The following is an 11,558-nucleotide window of genomic DNA, read 5'->3' on the forward strand; positions in this document are numbered from 1 at the left end:
CCGCTTTTTGCATACGTCAAAGTATTAAGAAACTAAACGAGGACCTACTATTAGCCTGATACAGTTCTTTATTATTTATGTGGTGTTGTTCGCCAAGTTTTAATGAAAAAAACTGAAATGCTTTGTAGTTGGAAAACAATTTTTGATACAAACAGAAACAATGAAATAGTTTCTGTAATTGTCATTGATGTAACCAAGTCATTATTAGTATGATTTTGTGAACACTTTTCTATGGATCACTTTCTATTATGGGCTTGTAAAGATGAAATAATGTCAAAGTGGCGGTCAATTAGAGGTGGCGGCTAATTAGAGAGTGGTGCTCTATTTGCTAACCCTTCTCTTAGAATGGTGGTTAAATAGAGGTGGCAGTTTATGGCAAATCAACGCTACAGTTGAAGTTTTGTTGAGCCGGTCCAAGTCAAGGCCTGTATATATATATATATATACACGATGGATAGCATAGTTGGTAAGGTGTCCGGACAGTGATCATTAGGTCCTAAGTTCAAACCTCAACAACTGCACCCTTCTGGTGGTCTTTAGACAAGACCCTTGCTTGTATAATGTCTACAACCTCTATGATGAGTGCAATAATCAAAGCCATGCCGGCTCGGACGTCGCCCGGTCAAACAAGGTCCGCGCTGCCTGTAGCTGAACCAGGACAAGGCAGTGGAAAATGGGCTACTAGTTCAAAACGGATGAAATGGACTTGGACTGATAACACGGACCTCATGCAGTGCTACTTTATGAGTGAACCTCAAAAGTGGGGCTATATGGGAAGGATGCGCCAACTGTGAATAAACATGTGCCCTGAATTGCCACTAACCGCTAAGCAACTTGTAGCTCAGAGGAGTAACATAATCAAGCTGCACCTCATATCAGAACTTGAGGTGGATGAAATTAGGGAACAGTTCACCCAAGTAACCTCAACTAACGAAGAGTGCATATCATCACACACCGTCACACATACACGATCTTGTGTTGACTCACAAGTTGAAGAAGACATGCACTTTGACCTTGACCCAAGGGTGAAGGAGCTTGCGGAAAATATCATCAACAAGATGCCAGCTGCTAATGATTATGGAAGCAGGGTACCACTACGGAGAGTTAGCAAGACCATACCCAAGAAGCTGTTAGAAGACATTAACTTGGCACTGGAGTCGATCTTAACTAAATCGATCAGTGAGACTAATGCCTTAATCTACAGTACGGCAACCGTCGTCTTGGAGGAGATGGGTATTAAGCCACTGTCAACAAGGCTTCAAGCCATTCCATCTTGGCAGCTGAGGCTACAAAATAAGATCAAGGACTTGCGCAAGAAAGTTATTAAGCTCAGTGAAAAATCTAACCACAGTTTGGAGCGTCCAAAAAGGGAAGCCACAATAGAAGCTCTAGAATCTGCCAAACAGCAGCTAGTAGCACTCTCGGCACGACTGAAGCGGTACATCAAAGAGCGGGATAACAAGAGAATGAACAAACTGTTTATCAATAATCCATCTGAAGTGTGTTCTCAGTTCAAAGGTGAACTGCGAAGGTCAATGTCAGATCCTCCCCCGATCCAGCACCTCAAAGTTCTGGAAGGATATCTGGGAAAAAGAGACTACTCATAACACCACTGCAAATTGGCTGAAGAGGCTTAAAGAGAGCCACCAACACACTGTGGCTCAGCAAGGACTCATCATCAGCGAAGTGGACAGAGTGCAGCGTATGAAGAACTGGGCAGCACCTGGCCATGACATGATTCAAGCCTTCTGGTTGAAGAAATTGACATCACTTCACACTAGAATGGCTAAGCAGATGGAATGCCTAATAGAAGAAGGCGACCATCCGGAATGGCTGACCAAAGGACGAACTGTACTTCTGATAAAAGATCCAAAGCAGGGGCCGATTCCCAAAAACTATTGACCAATAACATGCTTGGCCACCACCTGGAAACTGCTCTCAGGAATAGTTGCAGACAAACTGGAAAAGCACATGAGTTACTATATGACCAGTGCTCAGAAAGGAATTGGGCGCAACACCCGAAGAGCCAAACATCAGTTACTGGTGGATCGGACGGTCTGTCAAGACAGCAGGAGAAGGCATACCAATCTTGCCATGGCTTGGATCGACTACAAAAAGGCCTATGACTCAATTCCCCATAGTTGGATACTTGAGTGTCTCAGTATGTACAATGTTAACCCTGCTCTTGTGGCATTCATCAAGATGTCAATGACCAAATGGAAGTTGGAACTGGAGGCTAATGGCAAAAATCTGGCGAGTGTAAAAATTAAGCGAGGCATCTATCAAGGTGACTCCTTATCACCGCTGCTCTTCTGCATATGCCTAAACCCTCTAAGCAATATACTGGAGAAAACTCACTATGGGTACCAGTCTAAAAGTGGCACCAAGATAAACCACCTCTTCTACATGGATGACATCAAGCTGTACGCTAACAAAGAAAGGGACATTGATTCGCTAATACACCTCACTCAGGTATACAGCAAGGACATCAGAATGACCTTCGGTATTGAGAAATGTGGAAGACTAATTCTTAAGAAGAACCATTCTATTCTCACAGATAGCCTATGAATGCCAAATGGTACCATCATAGATATAGAAGAAGGGTACAAGTACTTGGGGACTATGCAAAGCAACATCAACCACGAAGCCGAGGTACGTCACAAAGCCATTACTAAATACAAGAAATGCCTTTGGCAGGTCCTACGGAGCCAGCTCAATGCCAAGAACCAATTCATGGCAATAAACACCTACGTACTGCCAGTAATAAGATATCCAGCAGGCATAATAAAGTGGACTGAGGAAGTCATCAAGGAAACAGATATAGCAACTCGTAAACTGCTGACCATGCATGGAGCACTCGTCCCAAAATCTGATACTACTAGATTGTATCTCGATAGGAAAAATGGCAGTAGGGGACTCAAAAGTGTACAGCAGACAGTGAAAGAGGAATAACAAAGCACCAAAGCCTATGCAGCCTCCACGGCCATTTCAGATAAGTTGCTAGCTGAATTTCAATCGGCTGCTCTGACAATGGACCTTCGCCGTGATGATGAGGAAGTTGACTAGCACATAAAACCTCTTCATGGTGCTTACCACCGACCAATATCTAAGGTTGGTAATCTTCACCAGACATATATGTGGCTGAACAAAGGAAACCTAACGGCAAATACAGAGTCGCTATTCATGGCAGCCCAGGAGCAAGTGCTCCCAACAAGGCAACTCCAAACAAAAATCTATCACACTAGAGACGACCCTAGATGCAGACTGTGCAAAAATGCACCTGAGACCATCCAACACATCATCAGTGGATGCAAGCAGCTAGCAGGAAACGCATACACTAAGCGGCATAATCATGTTGCAAGTGTTGTGTATAGAAGTCTATGTGATGAGTATGGCCTTAATAAACCACAACACTGGTGAGAAGCTCTTGGTAAGGTCAATGAAAACGACCGCGCTAAGATCATTTGGGAGTTCTACATCTGGATGGACAAGCATGTCCTAACAAACCAGCCAGATATAGTGGTGATGGACAAGGAGAACAAGAAGGCTACTATAATAGATATAGCAGTACCCAATGACTACAATATAGCCAGCAAGAAAAAGAAAAGGTAGAGAAATACCTCCCTCTTGGAGAAGAGATTGAAAAATGCTGGGATGTAAGAACAACTGTAATTCCAGTAGTCATTGGGGCACTGGACGCAATAACACTGGCGCATAATATGTGACTTGCCCAGATACCGACAACAATCAACTCAGGTGAGTTGCAAAAAAGTGCGCTATTGGGAACAGCTAAGATCTTGAGGCGATTGCTCAAACTCTCAGGTCTCTGGTAGGAGACCCGAGTTAGAGCAGAAATTCCTACCCATATGGGTTAGCCGGGGCGAGGAAACAATTTTCTATATATACTAGCTGCATTACCCGTCAACGGGATCAGATTCTTGTACAGCAAGAGGTTTATTGAGAGTTGTCTTTCATACTGTAAAACAACTCCAACTATGCAGTCTACTGAAATTGTTGGGCCGATCAGACAGCATACGCAGTCATACATGTCAATCATTTTGGGGAGAACAAAGGAACTCTGCAATGTGTTTTACAGCTAGTCTACAATGCATCAGTCTCAAACCACTAAAATGGGAGTTGTCCTATTTTGTACAGAGAACTGATAATTAAATTGACATTGCTAGGCGAACTGAAATTGTTCAAACTGGCAGTATTGAAAAATTGTGCGTGTTGTAAGAAATTCTACAAAATATTTTGCTATTGCACTGCTGAGCTATCGCCAGCATTTATTGAATGAAGACATCTACACGCACTATACATGACTTCTACAGTTCTACATCGAATGGAGACTTCTAACACTAATCATGGCTTACCAGTTCTTCGCCTATTATAGCCTGTGTTTTGACATGGTATATACAAACAGTGCTGCAGTAATGTGGTTGTGTTAATAAAATTTATCAGTAAAATTTACATGTATAACAGGACAGACAGTACGATGTCAAGGCAGATACAGCATTAGCACCTTACAATAATAAAACAACGCCAACATGATAGCCTTTTTATGAGACACAATAAGGAAAACAAATGCATGAAAATATATATATACTGAGAAACATGCTAGAAAATGCTGCATGTGGATAATAAGTAGGTATAGCAGTACATGAAGAACATAGCATGACACAATAACAGTATAATGTTAATTTAATGCAAGCATGACATAACAATAAGACAATGTTAATCAACGCAACACTTGTGGATAGACAACATTTTTGGTTTTTCTGTCGGGTGTATGAATATACAGTTTTCGGCTTGTGCCTACTTTTGAGCAGGCAACGTACAGCTGGCCATGGCTAAAGCAGGGGGACAGTAAGTCGATACCAGCTACTTTGAGAGACTGACCTTGCGACTTGTTGATGGTCATAGCGAAGCAGACTCTGATGGGGAACTGAATCCTTTTAAATTCAAATGGTAGATCGGTTGGAATAATTGGGATCCTTGGAATAAAAACGTATTCTCCTCTACCAGATGCTGAAATGATTTTGGCCTGAATTACGTGCGAAAACATTTGCGCAACAATTAGCCGAGTGCCATTACATAACTTTGGAGGATTGAGGTTGCGAAGAAGCATGATCGGTGTTCCTATCTTTAGCTGCAATTTGTGAGCAGGAAGTCCGGGCAAGTCCAGTGAGTTTAAGAATTCCACAGGATATTCTACAGCAGCGTCATCAGTCAACGACGTATCAACAGAAGTGAAGGTTTTTGAATTGCCAGGTAGTTGGGCTAAAAGCTGTGAGTTTATGGCAGCAGCTGCATCATTCCGGGGGCAAAGAATAGCTCGCTCAGATAACCAATAAACATCTTGGAACCTCTGTCGCAGATTAGGGTAGACGTTCTCCTGAAGTTCTTCGGTTGAATCCACAAAAGTGCCGTAGCCATCAAGTGACACCAAACCATCCTCAGCACTGACTGGCAAACGCCCTTCACCAATACGCAGCAGTCCAGCAGCGAAATGTGCACTCGTTTCGTCGCCAAGAATAGCGGCACGCATGTTTCTTGTCAAATGCAGCTGCACAACAGACGGCCACAAAAATGATGCTTTGATACATACATTTATCTCATCAGCGGGTGTGCCTCTTTGTATGACAGGCAACGTTTGGCAAAAATCTCCAGAAAGTAAAAGAGTTACCCCACCGAAAAGTCTATTATTTTCACGCAAGTCCTTTAGTGTAAGATTTAGAGCTTCAAATGCGAGCTTGTGCGACATTGTGCACTCATCCCACACAATAAGAACGCATCGTTGCAGAAGTTGGGCAGTTCCGCTGTTCTTTTTGATATTGCACACAGGATTCTCAGTTCTGGCCAAATTAAGAGGCAGTTTCAGTGCTGAATGCACAGTGCGGCTACCAGGGAGTAAGGTAGCTGCAATACCAGATGAAGCTACAGCCAAAGCAATTTTTCCAGACTCTCGTACTTTCGCCAATATAAGATTAGTGACGAAGGTTTTGCCGGTCCCACCTGGTGCGTGAAGAAACACCACACCGCCACTGTTTTGTTCAATTTTCTCCAAAACCGTGTTATATGCAGCTCTTTGCTCTTCCAGCAGCAGCGGTTCATTGGTTTCAACATGGCAACGAAGCTCTTCACGGTCATACGCTGTTTCGCGTAATATTTCCCTGCAAACAACAGGTTGCTCCACTCTAACAGGCCTGGGAAGTCCATAAACTGAGAGGTTGTTGTTTGTGACCTCGAGCACTTGGTCCTCGATAAATATAAGAGCAATATTGAACATTCTATCTGTAAACTGCAGTTGTTGATCCTGAAGCAGTTGTCGCTCATGAAACAGGATGTCTTCAGCCAAATGTTCCTTAAACTCTTCCCACAGCTGAAGAAGGTGAGAAAGCTGGCAGGTGCTTAACATAATAGCAAACAACTTGCGCATTTGGGCAGGTGACCGTACAGTTGCAGCTTCTTCCAAGGCCTCCCTCCACTGTGCATCATCTTCCAATAGCCCCAAACGCCTGCATGCTTCATGGAAAGTAGCACAGACATGACCTTCAACAGTTCTTAAATGCTGAAAGGACATTGGGCCAACCACGTGATGTAGCATGATTCGAAGAAAGAAACATTCACGATTGTTGTGGTGAACAGTGTATACTCGTGCTAGGGCATCAGTTTGATATATGCCAAGATGATCAGGCACTGCAGCTCCATGAACTCGTCTCTTCCAGCATTTTGTGGATGCGTCAAAGGTGTAATAGGCTGGCAATTGGCAGTACAGAATCGTCCTGGCAAAATCATCAAGTGTACAAAGCTTGAAAAAGGCTGTAAGGGTAGTGTCACGTGGTTCTTGAAGTTGTTGCTGAAGATTTGCTTCAGTGAAATACACTCTCTGGCCATTCTCAAGATGGACACTCAGATGCTGAACAGTCAGGTGTCGTGCATGAATGGGGAGACTGAAGATGCGCCACATCGCTTCATTTGCACTGATGTACCTTCCACTCTCATAGCGAGCTACTTCATCAACCTGTGCTCCATCTCTTTCCAAGCCAAACACTGCTTGATCACTACCCTTGTTGACATATTTGCAAATGTATTTGATGGACTTCACTGAGTTGCAAAATTTGACATTGATGTGCGCATTGAATACTTTGGACAGCAAAGGGCAGTAAGGCACTATCCATCTATTGTCCAAAGTGATGTCGTAGGCCTCTCCAACAGCTTGCAATGTGTGTTGTTTGGTGAAACCTCCATCATCAGCGGAACGATGGCACATGTACCAAGAAGTACCCTAAGGCTCTCATTAAAGACACAGTTACTGGCATAGATGGGTATTCATTGTATAAAGATACAATGAATACCCATCTATGCCAGTAACTGTGTCTTTAATGAGAGCCTTAGGGTACTTCTTGGTACATGTGCCATCTTTCATGCAGGGTGAACCGGGGTTTACCTGGCCACATGGACCATGTACCATGTGCTTGGTGACAATTTCAAATAGCTGGGGTCTTCCACTCGATTTGGTATTTCTGCAGAAATGACACAATCAACCTGTTCTGGCCTGATGCGATCGCATAACCAAATTAGAATGTGTGCATGAGGGAGTCCACGTTTTTGCCATTCAATGGTGTACATATGGCATTGCACAGCGCCAAATATTGCACCGGTGGTGATGTAATCCATTAGTTGCTTTAGTTTTAGGTGAAATACTCTTGCAACCACATCGTGTCTGTCATAGCTTTGCTGACCAGGCAGCAATTCATTGGAAATCTCATCCCATTTGCTGTTGCAGGTAAATGTGATGAAGAGGTCTGGTCTGCCGTAATGTCGCACATATGTCATGGCATCCTGCATACGCTCATGCATGTAGCGTGGGCCACCAGTAAAAGACGAAGGTAAAATCACCACGTTACCTAGTTGGTTTGCATTGCGATCATCAGCCACTGCATCACGCAGGTGGATGTAGTCATCAGCTCTTAGCCGTGTCTGATGGTGGCGGATAAAGCTAAGTCTTTCAGTTTCAATTTTAGCGTACATATCAACTGCAAACTTCAAAAACAGCTTTCGGCACCTGTGAATGTAGTTGAAGCTACCATCACGAACCATCAGCCTGCTAGCATAAAAATCCATAGCAGAAACTTTTCGTGTACCTGGCTCTCCTGTGCGAATGTCAGTCTGTCGCAGCTGAAAGTTGTAGCCATCGTCACCTCGCCAGAAAATGAGTGGATACTGCAGGGTGTCATATGCTCTGTGCGTCTCAGATATCCTCTGCAGTTCATTGCTGCGTAACTGCAGAACAATATCCCGCCTTTCAAACTGCTGTCCAACTATTTGAATGGCAACTTCATCTATGACAGGAGCATTGAATCTTTTTTCATGCTCTCCAACAGGGTGTTTGTCAGCATGAATGACAATTCGCAAGTCATCCGTGTTTTCAGGCAGCCTCTCCCGAGCAGTTTTGAAATCACGCACATATTTATTTTGCTCGTGTAGAACATCCTGCAGCTCACGGATTACGTTTAATCGCACTCCTTCAACAATACCACGCCGACGTTCTGCCTCTGCCTGCTGGTCACCCATGAAATAGATTTGCAGGAACTGTGGTTGCTCACCCGGTATCGGAAGCAAGGATCCAATCAAATGGTAGATTTGACCCTGAACCTTGAAATTTGGGTTAAATCCAGGCTCATCAATGGTTTTAGCTCCAAATGATGTCATTTGAAAACAGCTGTTATATTTTCGTATATTCCCAAAAAAATGTTCAGAATCAGGATTTGCGCCTTGGAATAGGCGAGTCAATACAGGTGGAATATCCTCAGAGAATGGTCGTAGGCGAACTTTCCCATTGTTGCAACAAATGCCTGGCCTTTCGTCTTTCCAGTGTAAGGCATTACATCTGGAACACTTTTTAGACATTCGTCCCATAAAAAATTTCTGATGGGCCCTATACTGTGTTACAGGATTGTAGTCAAGTGCGAAGTTTTCTGCCCATGCACGGCGCCTGGTAAGTTGTGGCGGCCAAGCAGCTGCTGTAGTTAGTGTATCTTGCCGTGGGAGTCGCTGCTGGGTCGGCTCAGCAGTCTCTGCACTTCTAGCAGCTGCAGCATCTATGCCGGCCTGCTCTCGATGTACCTGTGTTTGTTCAGCGGTTTCTGCTGTTCTAGCAGCTGCTATTCTGTTTCGTTGTAGGCGTAGCTGTGTTTGCTCTGCAGTTTCCGCACTTCTAGCAGATGCAGTAGCTATTCTGTCTTATTGTAGGCGTAGCTGTGTTTGCTCTGCCGTTTCTGCACTTCTAGCAGCTGCAGTAGCAGTTCTGTTTTGTTGTAGGCGTAGCTGTGTTAGCTCTGCAGTTTCTGCACTTCTAGCAGCTGCAATAGCAGTTCTGTTTCGTTGTAGGTGCAGCTGTGTTTGTTCTGCAGTTTCTGCACTTCTAGCAGCTGCAGTAGCAGTTCTGTTTCGTTGTAGGCGTAGCTGTGTTTGCTCTGCAGTTTCTGCTCGTCTAGCTGCTGCTTTGCGAATTCGGTCTCTTTCTCTACGGGAATCAATCTGTTCTTGCGTTTGGGCAGTAGGCTTTTTGGAAGGCATTGTACTGCTTCAAGCGTTTCTAAAAGTGAATAAGATGGTGTGCTTTTTTGTAATATACGCTGCTCGCTTTCTTCTCACCGACGCCCATCGCAATACTCGGAGTGCCCGTGCAAGTTCTGTAGTAGCTGTAGTTCTGTAGTACTCGTAGCTAGAAAAAAAAGTAAAAGTAAGTCAGCTGCGGAAGGTAATGAACATGTTTACTACCACGAACAGTGGCAAATCCAACGTTTTCAAGTAGTGGATGTGTGGCAATTCATAGACAATACAACATGGAATGAGAAGTGTTTACCTTTTTGAAGTAAAAATTTAGTAGGTAAAATGCAGTAGCAGTACCCGTGCAAGTTCTGTAGTAGCCGTAGTTCTGCAGTACTCGTAGCTGGAAAATAAGTAAAAATAATTCAGCTGCGGAAGGAAATGAACATGTTTACTATCACAAACAGTGGCAAATCCAACGTTTTCAACCCTTTCAGTGAAGTAGACTCATTTATGCGTGTTCTAAGGTCGACCCCCGTAGACGCATATTTGCGACTTTCCCAGCAATTTTATTATTCGTTGATAACATAACCAACGATCTTTATGACTTTTATGGTAGTGACAGTGTTGTCCTAAGATGGCTCTATAAAATTAGCCTAAAATTTAATGTTAAATTTTTGTTTGAGAATTGCCAACTTAAAAACGAACCTTTTTTGTGCGAGTTCATTAATTGCGTCCGAGTTAAAAAACAAATAACTATTTATGTTGATAGCCGATGATATGATAGCCGATTCTGATTTTTGTGATTACACAGATAATTAAAATGCACAATGTATAGGTACAACAAATTTTTTGCATAGCAGTGCTTGTTAACATGTTGGCAAAATCTACGATATTGTTATAGCTCCTTTTACTGGTTTTATAACTAAGGCAATGCTATAACAACAGTATACCAAACTTAGCGTAGCTATCTCAATCAATCACGATTACTGATAAATGCAATAATTCAAAGTACCTTGAGTTCAAATTTTCTATAATTCAAAAAGCGTTATTGAGTTGATCTCGATCCCAGTGCGTCCACCGCTTTGGAAGTCCAAACTCCAAAAGAATACCTTTTTGTCCTCCGAATCTCCCACCTCAGGTTAGTTAGAGACACCCTGCCAGCGTGTAACAATCTTATTGGATCTTTCCTTAAACCTGGAAGTTCTAGCCTGAGACGCAATAGTAGAAAAGATGTTGAGTTAGACTGACGATGTCGTTTGGTAGAATATCAAGATTCTAGACTACCTCCGCTTTCTAATTTTAGCTAGATTACGCAGTTCATGACCTTCCCAGTACAGGTTGGCAGTAAATATTAATTAGATGTAATTTACTACTCATTAATTTATTTATGGTGTAGTAAATTTTATTTAATTCACTGCTAATATTTACTACTAATTTAATTTTACTACTTACTCATATTAATTAAGTTTGCTTCGTACGACCGAATCGAAAAAGGAAAGACCGCTCTATAATCTATCGCATCACCAATATTCGGAAGTTATCGGTAACTCAACATATTGAGAAAACAACTCCTAAAGATACAATATTAGCATATCAGTATTTATCGTTCATCTCTACGATGGATAGGTTATGTATAGTAGAGGCATGTACTAACCGGAGAATCCCGTTAACGCACCCTAGATACCTAGTAGCGGCTAATAGTCGGAAAAGTACGGTACTCTATAAGGCGGACAATAGTAGTATAGTGAGAGCAGATCTACACACACTAGGCGGAGCTTAGGGAGCAGGAAGTGACATCACATCAGGATCTGTTTGATTGACAGTTGGGGGGCGGAGCTAGGCGGTGTTGAGTCATGGTGTGAGTCATGGCGATCTGTGTGATTCGTGGTGCGAGTGAGTAATGGTGTGAGTTGGTTGGTGACGTCGCGGTGGTGGTGTCGGTGGCCGAGTGGTGAGTCGGGCCGCGAGACGATTCGCGGTTGTATTTGGGATTATCGGAT

The 11,558-nt window shown here is 43.1% G+C and overlaps 2 protein-coding genes across 2 annotated transcripts; both read right to left on the reverse strand.

Annotated features, from left to right (window-relative positions):
- Nucleotides 1-4,738: 4,738 nt before the first annotated feature.
- LOC137394053 (uncharacterized) lies at nt 4,739-7,273 on the reverse strand. The gene has a single exon (XM_068080770.1). It carries the CDS (start codon nt 7,271-7,273, stop codon nt 4,739-4,741), a length of 2,535 nt encoding a protein of 844 aa, XP_067936871.1.
- Nucleotides 7,274-7,446: 173 nt separating this feature from the next.
- LOC137394054 (uncharacterized) lies at nt 7,447-8,913 on the reverse strand. Its single transcript, XM_068080771.1, has one exon. The coding sequence runs from the start codon at nt 8,911-8,913 to the stop codon at nt 7,447-7,449; it is 1,467 nt and encodes a 488-aa protein (XP_067936872.1).
- Between the last annotated feature and the right edge of the window lie 2,645 nt (nt 8,914-11,558).

This window comes from Watersipora subatra, chromosome 4 (genome assembly GCF_963576615.1).
Source record: "Watersipora subatra chromosome 4, tzWatSuba1.1, whole genome shotgun sequence".
NCBI lineage: Eukaryota > Metazoa > Bryozoa > Gymnolaemata > Cheilostomatida > Watersiporidae > Watersipora > Watersipora subatra.

Coding starts and splice junctions, on each gene's coding strand:
- LOC137394054 (XM_068080771.1), bottom strand. CDS start 8,913: ATGTCTAAAAAGTGTTCCAGATGTAATGCCTTACACTGGAAAGACGAA.
- LOC137394053 (XM_068080770.1), bottom strand. CDS start 7,273: ATGTGCCATCGTTCCGCTGATGATGGAGGTTTCACCAAACAACACACA.